This window comes from Theobroma cacao, chromosome 1, assembly GCF_053813885.1.
Source record: "Theobroma cacao isolate CCN51 chromosome 1, ASM5381388v1, whole genome shotgun sequence".
NCBI classification, from domain to species: domain Eukaryota; kingdom Viridiplantae; phylum Streptophyta; class Magnoliopsida; order Malvales; family Malvaceae; genus Theobroma; species Theobroma cacao.
In genome coordinates this window covers 6,637,207-6,658,709 of record NC_142639.1, presented here as the reverse complement: position 1 = coordinate 6,658,709, position 21,503 = coordinate 6,637,207, and the positions used below count along the sequence as shown (strand labels likewise).

Genomic DNA, 21,503 nt, shown 5'->3' with positions numbered 1-21,503 from the left:
TTATTTTTTTATTACTATCATTATTTTTTTATTTTATTTTTGATTTTTAATATTAAATATAAGTGTCCATATTATATAAATATTTCTTTCCTAAAAAATGTATTTTAATTAAAATGGGCTAGACCCAACACTAAGAAACCCAAGCAAAACAAAACAAAAAAAAAGGTTATACTTTGTTGGGCTGCGATTGGCCCAACTCGGCGGCCCGCGGGAGCCCAAGTCTAACACCCCGGCCTGTTTCTGGAAGCCCACGAGGTAGGACCCAAAACGCACCGTTTGATGCCTGCAAAGCCACTCAAAACGACGCCGTTTGGCTTGGACCTTCCAGCTTCTGCTTGCCTCTCTGAAACGACGCCGTTTTGCCCTCCTTCCTCTGAAACGACACCGTTTTGCCCTCCTTCCTCTGAAACGACACCGTTTTGCCCTCCTTCCTCTGGGTATAAAAGCTCTTTTTTTAGCCTTTTTTCTTCATTTTCTCATTTCTGTTTTCTCTCTCTAGCCGCACCCTCTCCCTTCTCTCTAAAAGTTTTCTTCCTTTTCTTCGCCGGCGCCGGCGTCCTCCCCTCTCTTCCCGTCGGCTTCTCTTTCTCTTCTCTCTCTCCCGGCGGATCTCTTCGCCTTCTGTCGGACGATCCTTCTCTTTCCTCGGCCTCTCTCTCTCTCTCCTCTCAGATCTCACCCTTCCGACGGCCTCTCTCTCTCTCCTCTCAGATCTCACCCTTTTCTCCTTGTTTTTCTTTGTTTTGTTTTTTTCTTTTTGTTTTTCTTTTTCTGGGGCTAACCGCTGGTTTTTCTCCCATTTTTGCAGGGTTTTTAAAGAGCCGGGTTGTCCAAAAAATTGGACAACCCGAAGAGGGGGTTCTGGCACCCCCTGGAGTTGGTGGCCAGAACCCCCCATCACGCGTAGTGGGTGGGGGATGGGAAGGCGAAGGGATGGCTGGGCGTACGCCCAGCCATCCCCCATTTTTTTTTATATTATTATTATTTTTTATTTATTTAATTTAATTTAATTGAAAATTTTTTATTTAGGTGTCTACACTATACTACAACTAAGTATGATTCAACTTATAATTATTATTGTAACGTTATCATAACACATGTGAGTAATAAGGACTACCTTTGTTATTGATAGAAATTGATTATATTGAATTTCAAATGTAACTGTGGCTAATTTTAAGGCCTTACAATATATTGATTGTATTGAAATTTTAATTTAACTTGTTTTTTATAATATTTCTATTTTTTAAACTTATTTTGGGTTTTTTCTTGAGGAAATTGTGAGAAATAACCTTTATCATAAACTCAATTCAAAAATATTATTTTTTTATAATTTTAACTATTTTTAGTCAATTTTTGGCATGACTTGACAACAATACCCTTTAAATAGTTTCAGACAAATTAAAATGGTTTCAGTTTTCTCTATTCCGCCATCCAGACAAAAATTTTAAAATTAAATCTCTATTTTTTTCTCTGGTCAAATACTGTCTATCTCGCCATCTAGAGATGACATCAAGCTCTTTTTTATTTTGTTTTATTTTTTTAGATAATGGATCTTGGGGTTTTCAAGGATGATATACAGCGATTTTGCTCTTTTATGGTGATTGTAGGCAGCATGATGAATTTGGTAATTGGATGTTTTCTGGTGATGACTTGCTTTGAAACGTGTGCTGCGACGGAGATGCCTATGTTGATGAGTTGGATTAAATTGGTTAAGATGATGGGCTCAAGGAGAAGAAATAGCTAAAGTATGTTTGATGGGTCTTATGGTGGTTCACGATTTTATAGTGTCTAGGATTGTGATGATTGTTAAGCATGTTTGCTAGGGATCTTGATTGTTTTTATGGAATTTTGAATTGAAATTATTTAAGGAATATTTTGTAAAGGGAGTATATTTTGTTTTTGCATAAGGGGAGTGAGCAAGGCCCCACGATAGGAATTTATTTTGTCTTGCTTTGGAGAGTTATGGAGTTTTGTAACCTATTTTTTATGAAATGCACAATTTCATAGCTTAGCAAAGAAAAAAAAGGTATGTATTTTAGGTTCTTGAGTTTATAGGTTTATTCATAGAACCCCAAAGTTAAGGAGTTGAAATTGATTAGAATGGTTTTTAAGTATTACGAGACTGATTTTTAGGCATTACGTGACTTAATCACTGCATGACTGATTTTTAAGCATTACGTGATTGGTTTTAGGCATTGCGTGACTGGTTTTTAGGCATTGTGTGATTAATTTTTAAGTAATGCCTAAGTCACACAATGTCTTACTAACAAGTCAAGCAATGCCTTACTAACTAGTTATGCAATGCCTTAATAATAAGTCATGCAATGCCTTACTAATAAGTCATGCAATGCCTATCAATTAGTCACGTAATGCCTTATCAAAAACTAGTCAAGTAATGCCCAAAGTCAGTTACGCAATGTCCAAAGTCAGTCACGTAATACCTTATCAAAAACTAGTCACGCAATGCCTAAAGTCAGTTATGCAATGTCCAAAGTCAGTCATGCAATGTCTAAAAACTAGTCACATAATTTCCAAAAATCACTAAAACTACCGAATTCTATTTAACAACTTCAAACGATACACCCTATTCCATTTAACAATATAATTAATGAATATGCCTACTTGACAAAAAATGCTCAAAATGTTCAAAAGTTTTTCTTCATATATCAAAAATCACTCCAAAATGCTTAAAAATACTCAAAATATTTACAGGTTTTCTTCGTGTATCAAAAACTACTCCAAAATACTCAAAATGCTTCAACGTTTTTCTCTCTGGTATGAAATACTCTAGAGATAGATAGTCTGGCGAGGAAAGCTCAAAGAATATAAGTCGGTTTGAGGCGCAAACCTAAACATACTTGACCCGTTAATAGGTTTCGAGTTGAGATGCGGAGCCAAATAAATGGATCGATTTCATTAAGGGTAATTTTGTTCAAATTTTAATTCTCTTAGCTAAAAATACTTAAAATTATAAAGAGATCTATTTTTAAAAATATCTTATGCATGGAATCTATTTTAAAAAAAAAAACTCTTTTTTCTTTCTCGCATTAATGATGAAGAAAAAAAAATAAAACAACCCAAAATAAATTGGGCCCTCTAATAGATGAAAATGACAGGTTAGAACCTCATATGTGCAAATCGGGATAAATGGCCCAAAAACCAAAATATTTAGAAAACGAAAATGACAGAGAAAGGAGGATGAACGATGAACACCAGGGAATGAAATTGCCAACACACTGCCAGATTCTAAAGCTTGATCAGCATTAATATATTATTTTCTATTGGGTTTGGTGAAAATAGTAATATATTAAATGTAAAAACAATTTCTAAATTTATCCCTAATCAGTATTTAAAATACCCGTTAATCAAACTTTTTAATTTAATAAAAAGTAAATATCTTTTTACAGTATCCAGATCGATGAAATGCCAATAAATGTTGCGGATTGCATTATCTATTTTGTGTGATCGGGCTGTACACTACGTGGAGGTGGATTGAAGCAAGCTAGAGGCTTGGTGACAAGAAACACTAACTATCCAAAAAGATTGTGATTTCTTTGCTTTTCCTCTATGTTTAATGCGTTTGGATTTGCTAAAAAAAAAAGTAGATATCCTTTTCACAAAGTAGATATCTTATTTTAAAAAGCATGGGGTTTGGATTTTTATTTTCCAATCAAAAGAATTCTGCAAGATAAACATTGTAACAAACAAACACTACATGGCAACACATGGCCCTAGAAGGACAGTGACTTCCATCCTGGTGCTTGCAAGTCCATGCATGCAGCACACGTAACATCTGAGGGTGGAAAATACTTTCCAATTGTTCACATTTTTCTTAATTGGTTTCCTCTGGAAACAGTGGTATAGCACACTGTTTCCTTTTCTTTTTTCTTTTTAATTTTTCTGAGTACTTCGTATATAAGAACACTATTCGCAATAAAAGAAAAAGAGAGAGAACTTATGCTATCATATTCTCAAGTTTCTTCGAACATTAGATATGGGTGCGAAATTTTGTAATCCTGGTCAGGGGCTTAAACCAGTGGTAATTATGTTGCTGGTTCAAGCAGTATTAGCTGGCGTAAATGTAATGTATAAGTTGGCTGTGGTTGACGGTATGAGCATGAGGGTACTCATTTCTTACAGATTTATCTTTGCCACTGTTTTTATACTTCCACTTGCGTTGATATTAGAGAGGTAATTATTATATATACTTTTTCTTACATTTTTTTTACCCATTTTAGTGTCATTTGCATGGGAACACAATTTTCAATGTCTTAGTACTACTTACTGAGTAACAAATTAATCAGTGTTTGAGTTATTGTAATCTTTCTGTCATTAAATATTTGCCTTCAGTATATTTTATAAAACTTAAAAAAATTGATTTTAGTATATTTTATATTAAAAATTCTAAATCATTTATATTATTGATACCCAACGTTAATATAAAAAAGTAAAAAAAAGTAAAAAAAATGAAAAAAAAATTGAACTATAAAAAATAGCATTACTTGTTAAAAAAAAAAAAAAAGAGAGAAAAAACATCCCAAACAAAAAAGATGCATAAAGATAATGTGACAGAGTAAGTATTTAACTGTTGTCAAATTATAAATGAATTTTGAAAATTTATGAATTCATTTTTGGGAGATAAGTCAACAATGTTACTGTCAATCTAAGAAAACCTAGGAAGGATACTTAATGATTGTTATGAGTTGACTATATATCTTCATTTAATTTTGTCCTGCATCCTTTATGATGATAGTGTTAATATTAACAAGAACGACATTTGCAGTTGGACAGCATTTCAATGTTTGTGTATTTCAATTCTATATTTACAGGAAGAGTAAAGCAAAATTGACATGGAAGATAGCTTTTCAAGGATTTTTATCGGGTCTGTTTGGGTAAGATCATGATATTAAAATTAAGTGGTTTTAATGGAAATTAATATTTTAAGGAAAAAAAAGAATATGTAACTCATCTATTTGAGAAAATAATTTTTTATTTTGACCCGACCCTTAGAGCTTAAGAAATACTAGCAATATGAAGTTTAAATTTGGTTGCAGGGGAGCACTAGGGCAGAATTTATTCATTGGAAGCTTGGCCCTAACATCAGCAACATTTGCCACAGCCATGTCCAACCTAATCCCTGCTGCTACATTCATTTTGGTGATTACTTTAAGGTGATTTTTCCAAGACTTCAGGGAGATTCTATTTTAATCTTTATTAACCAAAAAAAGTATTAGCCAATTTAGTTCAAGATCATTTGTAGAATGAAACCATTAGTTGATAAAATCAAAAAAAATCGTGATGTTACTTGTCAAGGATAGAGGAATAGTCGTCCAAGATGGGTTGACTGAAGGGTTTTGTTGAGTTTAAGGAACCATTTACTCGTACTTTACTTTGATAAGGAGATTTGTGTATATATATGAGAGTTTTTGGTTCACGCAAGGCTAAATCATGGATTTCTGATTAATATTCGGGAGATGTACTCATCATTACAATTGTTATGTCTACAGTTTGCACCGTGTTGTAAAAAATAAAAATTAGATTTAATTTCCTTAATTTTCCCTTCTATCAGGTTGGAGAGATTGGCAATCAGAACATTGGAAGGTACGGCCAAGCTGGTTGGCACTGTCCTGAGCATAGGTGGAGCAATGGTTCTTACCTTTTACAAAGGCCGAGAGATTAGCCTTTGGTCAACCAGTATAAACCTGGCTAAATATGACGAGGATCATCTCATAGAGGCACACCCTTCGCTTCGTAATCAAGCTCTAGGTTCAGTGCTGGCTCTAGTAGCCTGCTTATGTTATGCAATTTGGTATATAATTCAAGTAAGTTTCTTAGTAGCTTTCATCTGATATAATTAATGACTGTCAACGGCCTTCAACTATCTTTTTACAAGGTATTTACTGATGGCTAGGAATTGTTTAATTTTCACAGGCCAAGATGAATGAAAGTTATCCTTGCAAATATTCAAGTACAGCTCTAATGAGCATCACAGCGTCGATTCAGGCGACAATTTACGCTATAATTACTGACAGGAACTGGTCTGCATGGAAGCTTGGTTGGAATATTAGGCTTTTCACAGTTTTTTACACGGTAAAAGTAGTTCCGAGCCGAAGTTTTTGTTAACACAAGTAATATAAAGCCTACTATATGATCTAGTTTGGCATTAAGATTGCTGTAAATTAAGATATGAAAGTGATTACAACCGTGAGATTGAGGACATTAATTGCATTTGTGATCACACATAGCTATAGTCGACATTGCCAAATAGTCTATACATACATAATTATTTTTATCTTTTCTCCTAACAAAATCCCCTCTGGCTCAACTCTTGTTTCAAGGGCTCTATCTCTACAGGACTGATGATTGTGGTTATGACTTGGTGTATACGGTTGAAGGGGCCATTATTTGTATCCATCTTCAACCCTTTTGCGCTTATATATGTCGCCATTGTCGGATCTTTGATCTTAAACGAGAGGCTACATCTAGGAAGGTTTTCAACTCGAATTGAATTTAAATTAGCATTATTTCTTTATAAATTTCTTTTTTCTTGCAATTCTATTTAACTAGATTACATGTTTCCTTTTCATATAACAGCATTATAGGTTCAGCGCTGATAATGGGAGGAGTATATGTTGCATTATGGGGAAAAATCAAAGAGATCAAGAATTCAGCGCAATTAGTACATCTACGTTCAATGGATTCTGAAGTCGTGGAAGTTACTTTAAATTAATTTCATAATACCAATTAAATTTATAGTAATATCATAAGTTAATTTCATGATACTTAGATGTTAAAATTTCGAAAAGTTATCATAAGTTAATTATATTATACCGTTCAAATTTATAATACTATTAGTTAATTTCATCATACTAATGATCAAAGTAGGTTATCATTTTTAGATCACTGAAAACTTTTTTTTGGATGTATTTGCATATTTTAGTACTAAGTGAGACATATATATAGTATATGCTGATGACCGGATAATTCCTTGTGTAAAAATGACAATTATTTGCATATATACAACTTAAAAAAATTAATTTCGAATTCTTTTTCTTTTAAATGCAAAAAATAGTTATTTACTTTTGGGCTCATTATGCATTACAGATGAAGAGATAACACAGCCCAAAATAATGGGGCCTATAAAGCACATATGAATTTGAGAAAAAGTCCATTGAAAAAATAAAAAAAATATGTAAGTTTGAACACGGCCATACAATTGGGCTATCAAAATTTGTGCAAGTCCAAAATATCTAATCTTTTGCAAGAATATCCCAAACTTATTAGTGATTTAGGATTCAAACCCAAGTATGTCTTTGAAACCGAAAAAAAAAGCAAAAGAAAAAGGCAATAGAGTCTCCAGCCACACTTGAAATCAGGAAATAATTAAAATTTAAAAACTAAGCGTGCTAAAAGAAATTTAAAAAAAATATAGTCCAGAGAAAAGTAATTTGCATATAATAAGACCATACTCAAATAGAATGTATAGTATTTCAAATTTTTTACGTGTCTGCAGTATTTATAATAATTAAAAAAGTAGGAAAGATTTATTAGACAACTACTTGGGGTTTAAAGCCAACAAAAGGAACAATTGAATTGGATTAGAATTTAGCTAATTAAAGCCACTAATATGAAAATTTACTAAGAAATTATAATTGTAAAAGTTGGGCTCTCAAGAATATATATATATAGATATATATATTTACAAATATATACTAATAATTGATAATAAATCAACTACTCCTTTCATTCCATTTTGTTTCTTTATTTTTTTGGAATATCTTAAAATTATGTTTTTTTAATATTCAATATTTTTACTTTTTTTATTTTTCATATTTTTTATTTTTTTTTATATAAAGGAAAAGATAAAAAAATATTACATCATCCTAAGCCATGATATGCTTAGGTTGTCTGCAAATAAATAAGAAACAATACCATGTGGTGGATAGTTGAAAATATGTAACCTCAATTCTAAGTTCTTTATATGTGTTGCTATCCAATCGGCATACTTATTGACTTCATGATATACGTAAAAAATTGTTATATCCCAATTCTATTGAAGGAGCTCTTTAATCCCTTTCGATAACTAAGCATTCAGATCTAACAGATTGAGAATAAATTTTTTGTAGAGCTAACATAGAATCAGTTTTCACATGAATTTTCCTGAGACCTCTATTCCGACACAATATAAAGCCTTGATAAATGCCCCATAGCTCAGCTGTTAAAGAAAAAGTAATATCAATTCTTTGACAAAATCTTGCTATCCAATTTCCATACTCATCTCCGATCACACCCCCAGAAGCAGCCAGCCCAGGTTGTCCCTTGACACTGCCATCAACATTCAGTTTTACATACCCGTTCTTAGGCTTCTCCCATGCAATTAAAACTTCCTGCTTCAGTCTGTGATATTCTCTCTACCCAATGTGTCCCACGCTTCCTTTGCTTTTGTCCAAACTTCTTTTGTCGCATTGGCAGGCCAAATAAAAGATTTATCAAATAAATTCATGTTTCTCCAAGACCACAACAACCAAATTGCATGTATTAAAATAATGGCCTAAGGAATACCTTCCACAGGTTCTTTACATGCTAGATTATAATAAAAAAATTAAAAAATTTAATTTAAATTACATAAAGAACCATAACTTTTAATTTTCATGAAAATCAAATATAAAAAAGGATTTTGAATTAAATTAAAGCTTTCAGACATATGTTGTTGACAAACAAAATATTCACATTCGTAACAGTAGATTATTGTCCTAATAATGTGAGTCTACCGTGGTCTTGAAGAATACCAACTATAAAGATAGACTTGCACGTATAGTTAATTTAAAAATTTCAATTACCCTCACTTGCCATTATATGATTGGATGCTTCCAAAAAACAAACTCCAACATGCCACATTATGGATCAAATTATTTTAATATATATACACACACACATATATATATATATATATACACACACAAAAGTTGATTAATCTGCCGTCAAGTTGGTAATAAAGTTGACTACTTTATGTAACCATTAGTATACGAGTCGAGGAGTTTTTAATTTTGTTAGATAGTTTTAGCTTTTTATTCTTTGTTGAACTCTTATAAAAAAAATGAAAAAAATCAAGAACAAAACAAAGAAAAGTTTTTTTATCAATAAGATTCAAGTCTTGTTATGACATGTAAGATTTTAAAACTAATAAAATTTTTACTTTAAAAAAAAACAAAGAAAGGTCACCATGAAAAGCAACAGGAAACAAGATGGAATCAGAATCCAATAGAATATGAAACAAAATCATGAACAAGACAAACAAGACGTACAGGTTTGTATGTTGAATTTCTTTTAAAATCAACCAAGTTGCAAAGCAACAGGACTTAAGCTAAAATATCTTTTCGTGTGAATTACTTCGAACCAAGTTCAATGCTCTTCCCCTCACCACGGTTGAGCTTGAAGATACAAATTCTTTGCTGTCAAGTTTCTCAAGTTTGTGTTAGGTTGATATATAGAAGGCTTGTAAACTTATTACGTGATGATGTACTAAATATTATAAAGAGAAAATTGTGAAAAATGGACCTCCTGATAAAGTGATTTTAAAAATAATCACTCATATAAAGTTATCTGTTTCTAACCAGAAATAAGCATGAGTAGACCAAAATGCCCTTGAAAATATCATTTCAAATTGGAGTCCCGATATCTCCCTCCCGTCAGAGAGAAAATAGAAATAAATAAATAAATGCTCAACTGTTTGAGCTCGCTCATCTTTCTCTCTCAGCTCTCTGAACTGTCTCAACTCTGTCAACTCTCTGTTAAGTACCAGCGTCATCAGCTCTCTCAGCTCTCTAAACTGTATGAGCTCTGTCAACTCTTTGTTGAGCACCATCGTCATCGGCCTGTGGTTTATCTCTCGGCATCTGGCCATCTTATCGTAGATTAACAGACCCTATAGTGTAGATAACATCAAGGTATGTTATTGGGTTTATTGCTACAACGCTTAAATTTCTGAAACATTTTGTGCAAATTAGAACATGGATTAGAAACATTGCCTAGAGTTGTTACACGCCATACATCTATAACACGTGTTAGCATTATTTTAGCATGTTAAGACATTGGTTATTTTAGGACAATTCATGTAACGAGTTAGTAATTACATTAATTGACATGTCACACGCCATGGATATCTTAGACCAGTTCGTGTAAGGATGGACACAGTAATTATAGGGATTGGCGTGTCAACGTTGGCGTGTTACCACAATTTACATTATATGCATGGCGTGTTAGCACAGTTTACGTTATATGCATGCTGTGTTACCACATTTTACGTTATATGCATGACGTGTTACCACATTTATGTTATATGCATGGCGTGTTACCACATTTTACATTACATGCATGGCATGTTACCACATTTTATGTTACATGCATGGTGTGTTACCACATTTTACGTTATATGCATGGCGTGTTACAACATGACTGACAAATTCTAGAACACGGCATGTCATGTAATATGTTAAATGATTGAAAAATTATTATTGTTTTCAAAATTTCAGTGGGGTTCCAGTTGTGCGACTTGTGATAAGACACGGTGATCAATGGGTGGATGGCATTTACAAGGGTGGTGAGTGACGAATGCGGGGGGTTAGGAGTGATTTGTCGTTTGTGGGATTGATGAAGCTAGTTGAAGATGTTGCTGGGGTAAATTTAAAAATTGACGAGATTGAGTTACATGCATTGATCATTACACCCGGAGAGCTATCACGACCAATTATCAAGGACGATGAGGATGTTGCATTAATTCTGCTAGAACAGAGGAATGTTCCAGCTGTGTATGTCAGCATTAAAGGACGTCAAACAAATGTTATGTCACATGAAAAAGCTGAACAACATGGTAATCAGCTCAATCAAAATGAAATATACAATGCTTCACATATACCACAACATTCGGTCCGTAACCCACAACAATGGCAATTGACGCATGCACAAGAGTTTGTGCAGCCCGGTAGACACACGACATTCATAGAACAGTTGGCTGCACAATTCCTATTAGGATGTGAATTGAACCAATTAGTTACTTGTGTCCAACAAATGCAACGATCGGTGAAACTGTACAAGGTGTAATGGCATTTTCAAATGAGAATGCGACACTTCAGGATAACACTACGACGCTCGAGGATATGAAGGAAATGAGGATTTGTTCCCTGTCGGTGAAGATAGATTTGATGACAATTTGGATGATGGGCCTGATGAATGGCATGATAAGAGTTCAGACGAGGACTAGCTTTATGACAGTGACATTCCAATTTGCAATAATGTTGAAGGCGAAATGGAACCTGTTAGAGGTGATGATGTAGGAGATGTTCAGTGTGATGACCCCATATACAATAACCTCATCGCTGATGAGAATGGGATTCGTTCCCCTAGTACATTACTCCATGACAGCTATCAGGAAAGGGGAAATAGAGGGATATCTCGTACGTGGGTAATTTCAGGTGCAGAAAGGTTCTCCTTCCAAACAATCACAATTGAGGAGTCGACATGTGCCGAGGATCGCTTATACAAAGGAAGAATATTTTCCTCGAAGGTCGAGTTGAAATGAGTTTTGAATATGTTGGCTCTAAAAGAGTAGTTTGGGATAAGAGTAAAAAGGTAATGTAAAGCTCGTTATGAGGTTGGTTGCAAGGACAAGGCATGCAAGTTTAGTGTGCGTGCAACGAAGTTACCTGAAGGAGGAGAATATTGGCAAGTTCGGATGTTTCACAAAGTACACAAGTGTACTGTCAATGGTTTGCGAGGGCGATTTGCAACCGCAAGTGCAAAGATAATTGGTGAACTTATGTCACACAAGCTTCAGGCTAATGGAGTAGCATTGAGACCTAAAGACATAATTGGTGAGATGAAGGTTCAGTGGGGATTAGAATGCTTGTATGGTAAGGTTTGGCAAGTGAAGGAGTAAGTGGAGAGGCTTGTTTTCAATCCCCCGGATGAGTCATTTCAACTACTACCCTCGTATTTTTATATGTTGGAACAAAAAAATTCTAGCACAGTCACAGCAGTAGCTACTGATGAGGCAGAAAGATTCAAATATTGTTTTTGGGCATACGGGACTTGTATTTGGGGGTTTAGGGATGTAATGAGTCCTATGGTTGTAATTGATGTGACACATCTGAAAGGTAGGTTCAAAGGTGTTCTGTTTATCGCTGTATGCAAAGATGCGAACGAATGTGTATATCCAAAATGCATACCCAGAAGCGCACCACGGTTTATGAGGGTACCACTTGAAGAAAAACTTTAAAAACAAGTTCAAGCGCGACGACGTTTCTATAATTTTCACCCTTGCTCAAGATTGCTATAAGGTTTTCGATTTCAACAGACATATGAACTAGCTCAAGCAGATTCACGTGGGAGCCCACGCTGGCCTTATGAGAATAGGCCCTAAGAGATGGGTATGTGCTTGTTCACCGACAAGGCGATACCAAATGATGACATCCAACATTGCGAAATGTGTTAACTCATGCTTGAAGCATGCAAGACAAATGCCAATCATTGTTTTGATCGAGTTCATCAGAGACATGTTCCAGCGTTGGTTCCATGATCGGTATGAGAAGGCCATCAAGGTGACCACGCCCCTCAACCCTTAGGTTGCCAAGCAGTTGAGCAAATGGTTCAATGATGCACATCGCTTTGTGGTTAAAGCTATCAATCGAGTGGAGTTCGAAGTTAAAGACGGAAAGATGGACGAACTTGTAAACTTGTCCACGAAAACGTGTTCATGTTGTGAGTTTCAAATAGATTTACTGCCATGCAGCCATGCCATTGCAGCAATAAGGTCAGAATATCTTTATTTCTTATTTGAACCCTAATTGACATAGTATTTACATTGTGCTTGAACATTGAGATCACTGTATTTTTCAGTAAATGCAAACATGAAGCCTTTGAATTCTGTGCTGACTATACAAGACAACCGTTTTGGTGGAGGGTTATGCGAGGTCAATTCTCTCGGTAGGGCATCATAGTGAGTGAGACATCCCCCTTCATGTGAAACAAATTGTCGTGTTGCCACCACCTTGAAAAGGCTAAGTGAGAAGACCTAGGAGGAGAAGGATTCCATCGACCGATGAAGGCAGTTGAGCACGGAGATGTTTGCAATGCAACAGGTACGGGCATAACAGACAGAATTGCCCATCCCCATTTGTAGTTCCATCCACAAATTCGACAGCATCTCCAAGTCAATCGGTGCCTCCACAAGAGCGCCGATTGAAAGCATGTTCAAGTTGTAGACAAACCAGTCACACACACAACATCTGTCCAATACGAAGGACAATGTCTGAAAACGTAGAGTGTTTTGTGGATGAAGATAGCTTGACGACCTTACTAAATGTGTAACCCATGTGCAATACCTTTGTCACAATTTGCTTTTGCAATATCTTACATTCATTCATATTTGGATTTTGTGTTTGTTAGTTTCCTCTTGTAGATGAGTCTTTATTTTTTTTATTAATTTTGTAGATATATTATTTGATTATTAATTTCATTTTGTCCATAGTTCTGAACATTGAATAGACTTGCGAAGTCCCTATACTGTTACCCCCTTTCTCACATTTTATTACGACTTGTATTAAACAATTAATGATTTAATTTAATTCCTTTCTATTTCATTTGATTTAACCTTTTATGTTCTTACAATCTATAAAATTAATTCATCTAACTTTAGTAGCTTTCTAAATCCTAATATTCAATTTGTTTTTGTAATTTTTTAATTACAACGTTTATTTTATCTTATTAATACCTCCATATAAAACTTTAAGCCAATGACTTAACAAAATAATAATAATATTGTACCAAGGAGTTTACTTCAAATGATGCAAATATAAAAAGAGGAAATTTTGGACTAATTAAAAACATATCATATGAAATTTAAGATTAAAACACATGACTTGACCAAACAAATTTAAAAAATTTATGGATTATCCAATCAAATTTCATCTATGAATCATCATAATTATTTTTTATTAAAATAAAATATTTTAAAAATAAAATTAAAATATAAAGACGAAAATTCCTCAAAAATATATTATGCTAAGCTAATAAAACAAATGCCATATGGCATTTTTGATCATGTGGTGTGGGGGTTGAGATTACGTTGTAATTGGTATATGTCAATCTCATATTGCAGTGACACGCTGAGTAGAAGTAGATAGTTGGCGTGACACGTTGAGTGCATGTAGATTTTGGTGATGACATGCTGACTTCTTACAATATTGTGGGGTGATACGGCACGCCCCATCTTGTGCTGACACGCTGAGTGGAAGCAGATAGTTGGCATGACACGCTGAATGCATACAGATTTTGGTGGTAACACGCTGACTTCGTGCAGTATTGTGGGATGACACGACACTTCTCATCTTGTGGTGACACACTGAGTGGAAGTAGATAGTTGGCTTGACACACTGAGTGCATGCAAATTTCGGTGGTGACATGCTGACTTCTTGCAGTATTGTGGGGTGACACGACACTCCCCATCTTGTGGTGACACGCTGAGTGGAACCAGATACTTGGCGTGACACGCTGACTTGTTTTAGTTTTCAGGGGTGACACGCCATGCCCCAATGAGGTGACACGCCACGTGGTTGCAGTATTAATTTCAAGGCACTGTGTTTGGATTGAGAAAGAAAAAGTAATGTATAAAATATACGAATATTAAAATTAATAAAATTAATTGTATATACAAAAAAAATGTACAAACAAGGGCCGATATGTTCAAGGTTCTCTCTCACAACTGTTGGAAAAAATTTCTAAAGCGTATTGGCGATGCATATTTGCAATCATATTCTGCTTAACTCTGATCGATTTCGATTGCAAAATTTCGTCAGTGTACCCTATCATGAACATACTGTAGCTGACGTTATCATTCTGCCAATGCACTTTTGCTTTTGGCAAATGAATTTCCAATGGCATCGACGTCAAATCGCATGTCTTTCAACGTGTTTTGTTGAAATAATTGGCTTAGTGGCAGATGATTGGCATAATTGTCGTAAGGAGTGTCATCTGAGCCGCTCGCACTTTGTTATCCTTAGCATCCGAAGGTTTTGCAGAGTCCACCACCTTGATCATCCACCTCACCAAGTCAATCTTCACTACCACCCAATGCCCACCCACATTGCAAGGCGCGAGGATGAAATTGACATCTTCTCATTTTTTGTCGTATGTCGACTTTTCACCCTCCACGTACGCCCGTAACTCATATGAAATTTCCATAGTCGACCGGGCATCTTCAGTTGGAAATAAGGTGTGTAGCATATGGATGGTGTCCTGTGAAGTATGTATACCTTAGCTTACACTTAATGCAATAAAAAACTTAGTATTTTCAGAATTGAAAAATTTTTAAATAAACTTATGAGGAATATCGTGTCAACCACGCATGCACGGGTAGTGTACAGCTTCGACTTCGACCCTGTCATCCACTTATAAAGTACGTTGAGGCATGTGTCTATATGTTCACTACTCATTTTTTCTTTGGGATCCTCTAATGTGGTGAAATAGTCAGCCCCTTAATCCCTTAAGATCCCGACGTTATGCTTGCATATGTAACATAATGAGTTAGAAAAGCCTTAATGGGTTAATGTTTCATTAAAAAAACAATATTTGCAATGTTATTTATGCACTTACCTCACACATTCGTCTTTCTTGAAAGCTTTGTATGCTTCGACCGTTGTGATCTTTACATCCCGACGGCTCATTGAAGGGTCGATGTACGAGCTTGCCCTGTATTTGCTCGCCATTTTCACCAGTGCTCACTCAGTTGGGTCTGAAATTTGTGCTACACGATGATGGACATCAGATGACTTTAGTGACAACAACCGTGAGCCACTGGCTTCAGGACTGCTCTAAGAAAGATGGTCCATTTCTACTGCTGCTTTGACTAATGCATCGGCCTGAGGAAAATGCTATTTTTCAGCCATGATTAAGTGAAGGTCCCTCTCCCCTCCTGATGCATCGATAATCGAATCCGCCTCAGGAACAGGGTCTCATTCAGCATCAACTGATTGAAGGGTCACACCCCGTGCCACAGCATCATTCGGATCGACCTTAGGAACAAGGTCTCCGTCAGTACCAGCTACGTCATCATGAATGTGCACACCCGGTTCATCATGCTGCTGTAGACACCTATTTCAAAAAATAAAAAATAAATAATAATGAAATATAATTAAAAAAACAAAATAAATAAAATAAATAAAATAAGAAATAAATTAAAAAATGAAAAAAAAGGAATGAACAAGAAAAGACTGAACGTGTGCTCAGCCCCTTTTCCAATCCATCATTATAAGGCATTAATGCCCTTGAAAGGTAGCCGAATTTTGGGAGGAGTGGTCACTTCCAACTACCAACCCCTCATGTTTGCTAGAGCCTTGTGAAATCATGCTTAGAAGAGCATGATTTGACCTCTGAATTGTCTAAATTTTTAGACAATTCAGTTCTTAAAAGGGGGGCTTCGAACCAATTTGGGGAGAGGAGAAAAATAATTTTTTCCAAATAAAAAAACCAGAGAGAATCGGTAATCAAAATCCCTAAGAATCCTTAGCAACCCAAAAACGCAGAGAATCAAAAACCCTAAGTTTTCTAGCAGCCATAACCACAAATTCTCAACCAAAAAAATACAAAAAAATCAAAGAAAAATACACGATGGGTGAGGGTTTTTGAGGGAATGTTTAGTTAATTTTTAGAGGGATTTTGGGGAGGGGTTTTGTGCTGCTGTTTTGGAGGCATCTTGAGTTTTTGGATGAGCTTGGGTTGCCACTGGTAGCTTAAAGAAGGAGAGGACTTTTCGGGTTAAAGAGAGAGGGAGATTTCGATGCCACTGGTGGTGGGGATTTGGGTGAGATTTCGGTGCCACCGTTGGGATTTAAGGAGAAGAGGCCGTTTAAAGACCGGCACCGACGGAGAGAGGGGAGATCTTAACTGCCACCGACGAAGTGAAGGAAAGGAGGAAGCCTATGTGGTGCCGTCGGTTGGGAAGTGAAAGGGATTCCTGAAGGTTACCGCCGGTGAGAGATTTTTGGGGAAAGGGCTACAGCAGTTGAAAGGTTTAGAGGGATCTAGGAATTTTAGAGGAAGGTCTTTTGGTGGCCGACGGGTAGAGAGAAGGTAGAGAGGCCGACGAGTAGAGAGAGAAAGTGAGGGGAGGAAATGAGGAGAAAAAGAAAAGGGGATTTTATACCTAGGGTTTAAAGTGAAACGACATTGTTTTTGGGAAGGTGGAGTGGTGATCAAAACGACGTAGTTTTGGAGGTGGAGAGGCTGTGGTTTGTGCACCAAAATGGTGCGTTTTGAAAAGAGGCTACGCAGGCCTTAGGGAGGCAGTTTAGTTGGAACAGGCTAGCTATCTTGGGCCGCTTTTAGCCCAGCAAGGTAAATCCTTAGTCTTTTTATGGATATGTTTGTGTTTTAGGTTGGTCCATTTTATTTGTTCTAAATTATTTTAGTATAACATTTTAAAATTTTTTAGATGATAGTTTAAACTTAGAAAATTAATACAAATAGAATAACATAGAAATAATAAAGCAAAAAAAATATTAAAACATATAAAAAATGTCTAGTTATAAAAAGCACTTAAACCTAGGAGAATATTTATTAAATATGTAAGTTTAGGTAAGTGAAATATATATATGTAAAACAAACAAAATAAATTACTAAATGAAATACGTTTATAGTAATAGATCTAGATAAATAAAAAAAATATAATAAAAATAGATAAATGAATAAAGCAAATAGATGATTAAAAAATAGGATAAAATAATTAGTTATTTAATATAGATAAAGTAATTGTTTAAGTTTAATACCGATGATGGGATGTCCATTTGGAGCGCGAGAAGTCACAATTCCGAGTAAACTTTCCTAGGTTAGGGGTTTCGATTAAGACTCCACCAGTACGATGGGAGGGTCTTAATTTGGAATTCCAATGTTCCTAATTTTAAATAAAATAAAAAAAACTATATATTCAATCACCAATTAATTAAAATATACAAAACAAAATAAATAGGAAATTAGCGATAACAATAAATTCATTAATCATAATACAAAAGTGGAAAACACGTATTCAAAAAATAACAAATTACGGATAATAAAAAATACTTGGTCTAAAAATTTGATTTTGGAGTATTGTATAATAAATAAGTACCTATATAGTAAAATATATATCGACATAGAAATGGTTATACAAAAACAATCAATAAACGTAAATTATTTGTTTATAATAAACTCACACAAAGAAGAAGTAGTAAATTTCGTGGAAAATAAGAAACGAACATAGAACCTACGAGTGCATCACGTATCGTGGTCGCATTGTTAAATGTCATGGCATATAGATATATTCTGTATATGGGTCTAAACCCCGATGATGGGACTTTTCGAGAAAGCTTACGAAGGCGAGTTTCATCGGTAAACTCCCTAGGTGAAAAGATACCTCCGAACTCCACCAGTACGATGGGAGGGTTTGGAGAAATATCCTTAATAAAAGGCTTTTACTCGTATGAGGATTTGCATTCATGAAAACACTATTTTTTACTCACAAACGACTATCCAGATGATGGGATATACCAAGTAAACTTGCGAAGGCGAGTTGCTAAGGTATTTTCCTAGGTGAGAGAATACTTTCGATCCCACCAGTACGATGGGTGGATTCGAAAAGTACACTCAATAAAGGATTTTCGTTTGACATTATCCTGATTTTATGCCACGCATTTCACAATTGCATCATGTGCATGTTAAACCTGTAAAAAATGAAATAAAATATTCTAATAAAAGATAAAATAAATAAATAACAATTAAAGAAACATAAGAATAAAACTAATGGGTTAGGATAATATATGATTAAATGGTACCGTTTGTGGAACGGACGTCATGGGGTTGCTAATCATTCCCTGTGCGTAACCGTACTCCCGAACCCAAATTTAAAGGATATGTAGACCAGTTTATCGTTCTTTCGAAAGACCAAAAATAATTTTGGATTTCATTGAGTAGGACAAAATAGGGTGGCCAATCACACCTAGAAAAAAAGATTGGTGTCGACTCCCAAATCACACCACGTTTAGTGGTCGGGTTCCTGAACTCGCACGTTACGACAACTGCCCATTATCAGCATCATCATGGTCCTCACCAACAACATGAGATGAAGGACCGCCCTACAGAACGAGAAAAATGGAAAAATCCGTTAGCTCATATAATACCACAAACTATAAATCGAGAACAAAAAATAGAACTACACCTACTAAACGTAAACGATCAATATATGAGCGACGATAGAATAACGTTCCTATGATTTCAGGCCGTCTAGAATCTAAGCAATGAGACGGTCCTCAAACATCTGCATCACTAGAGTCAACGATTGAATTGAAGCCTTCAGCTCTGACATGTCTTTTTTATACCGGTGCATGATACGTCGCAACTGACGCTTGGTGACTACTCCATCATTGACTCTTGTCAAATGGGTCAACTATAATAACATATATTACTGTGCTATTCAATAATCTTATATGAAATTGTTGAACATTACCCGTTACAACTTTAATATCCTTACCAGTAGCTCGTTACCACTTTACAATTGAGTAGGACCGATCGGTGGTTAAGGAGCTGTCGTCGCCTCCTAAACTGTAATAACATAAATTACTGTGTTACTCGATAAACATAGGTGAAAATATTGAATACAAACCGTTAGAACCGATCTTGCGGACTAGTCTTTAGCATTGTGCATCTGAGGAGGACCTCTCAGTGGTTGAGGAGCTGTCGTTGCATGGTCCAACTGCAAATACAGATATGTTATTTGATAATCACATATGGAATTGTTGAACATAAACTGTTATAACTGTCTTTACTGGCTCATCTTTAACACTGTGAGTCTGAGAATGACCTCTCAATGGTATATGTTATTCGATAATCACATATGAAATTATTGAACACAAACTATTAGAACCGTCCTTACCAGCTCTTCACTACCGTTGCCATGGTCGTCACCTTCCTCCATCAACTCGAGGATCGACAGCTCATCGACGATAGCAGTGGTGGTATGCCTGCACTTCATGGCACCAGTGGCTCTTTTGTGCTGCAAGATTTTATTCTTTTCCCTCGCACCTAAGCCTTAGTCCACCCGATCCTCCATGTGCCTTATTGGCATGTATTGGTGACCCTCAGATAATGGGACATCAATGTCCACAAAATAATCCTGGCTAGCTTCATCAGGGGTGGGCTCCAAGGTCTCCACTGCCCACAACTGCAAAATAGGGATTGTGATTAAATTTTGAGAAAAATTATTATACAAATTCACAGTAGAAATTTGTAGCTATTCATTCACCTGCTGAGATGACTCTAACATCTCAACTGCCTTGTAAAAGTCTTTTGGCTTCTGATTGCATTGCCATCTGCACATGCATGGGTAGACGTTGTCCTTCAGAGCAGAGGGGCAACTATCTTTTGCAAGGCTGGAATTGCCTCCATTGCCAAAAACTGCAAGTCAAATGTAACTATTATCAGACCGTAAATGATAAACGATTGTAACCATAAATTATTATGTCAAAAGGAAAATGAAAAATGTTACGTGACTGTACTTGTATCACCCATGCAAATCCGTAAATGTTGCACCGTAAACGATCCTTCTGCACATTCAAGGAAAGCACTTTGAACAAGGTAGTCCAAGGTCAGCCTCTAAACATAATGACCTTATGGGAAGACATTCCAAGCGTCGATGTCCTCCACCAATGACAAGAGCCAAGGTGTCACCCGTCTACGGTAGTCTTGACTAAAGAAAATGTTATTCGTGATCAAGATGAGTGCTATCTTGGTCGCATCTCTTGGTCGCTGAAAGTTACCTTCGCTGAACGTATCAAACAACGCCTGTAGCTTAACGCTTTGCTGCCTATCCCAGTATCACACATGAATTTCGTTCGTAACAATCTCGTATGGTCGTGTCAACACATCAGATATTCGACCAAACTTCAGTCCGATGATAAGGCAGAACTCCTGCTTTGATATGTACGCCTTGCTTTTGCCAATGGCAAACCATAGCTCATGCTTTATTGAATCTGTCACAGTGATTCGACGGATCATGATGTTATGCAGGAGACCAACGGAGAAGTAGCCTTGCAGATATACGTCCAGCAGCATTTCGAAGCACGTACGCTTCACGACATCGTACTCCCCTTTCTCGTGGAGAGTCTTGTTGATGTAATGCAGTTGCGACCACTTACAGTGGGTGTTAATACCGACATTGAACGCCCACTTCTCTCTCAGCACAATAAGCAAACTGTCAAAATTCTCATACTGTCTAGACTGCATATGCAAAACATGGCACACATGTGCGAGTAAGTTAACCCATAATGTGGTAACACGACATGCATATAACGTAAAATGTGATAACACGCCATGCATATAACATAAAATGTGGTAACATGCCATGCATATAACGTAAAAATGTGGTAACAGGCCATGCATATAACGAAAAATGTGGTAACACGCCATGTATATAACGTAAA

At 35.8% G+C, this 21,503-nt stretch overlaps 1 protein-coding gene across 1 annotated transcript; it reads left to right on the top strand.

Annotated features, from left to right (window-relative positions):
• The first annotated feature begins 3,994 nt into the window (after positions 1 to 3,994).
• Positions 3,995 to 6,730, top strand: LOC18611748 (WAT1-related protein At1g68170-like). The gene is made up of 6 exons (XM_007048168.3): positions 3,995 to 4,191; positions 5,055 to 5,171; positions 5,570 to 5,822; positions 5,932 to 6,090; positions 6,339 to 6,490; positions 6,595 to 6,730. The coding sequence occupies exons 1-6, from the start codon at positions 3,995 to 3,997 to the stop codon at positions 6,728 to 6,730; spliced, it is 1,014 nt and encodes a 337-aa protein (XP_007048230.2).
• Positions 6,731 to 21,503: the final 14,773 nt, after the last annotated feature.

Coding starts and splice junctions, on each gene's coding strand:
- LOC18611748 (XM_007048168.3), top strand. CDS start 3,995: ATGGGTGCGAAATTTTGTAATCCTGGTCAGGGGCTTAAACCAGTGGTA. Junction 5,823..5,931: donor CAATTTGGTATATAATTCAA/GTAAGTTTCTTA, acceptor TAATTTTCACAG/GCCAAGATGAATGAAAGTTA. Junction 6,091..6,338: donor TTTTCACAGTTTTTTACACG/GTAAAAGTAGTT, acceptor TCTTGTTTCAAG/GGCTCTATCTCTACAGGACT.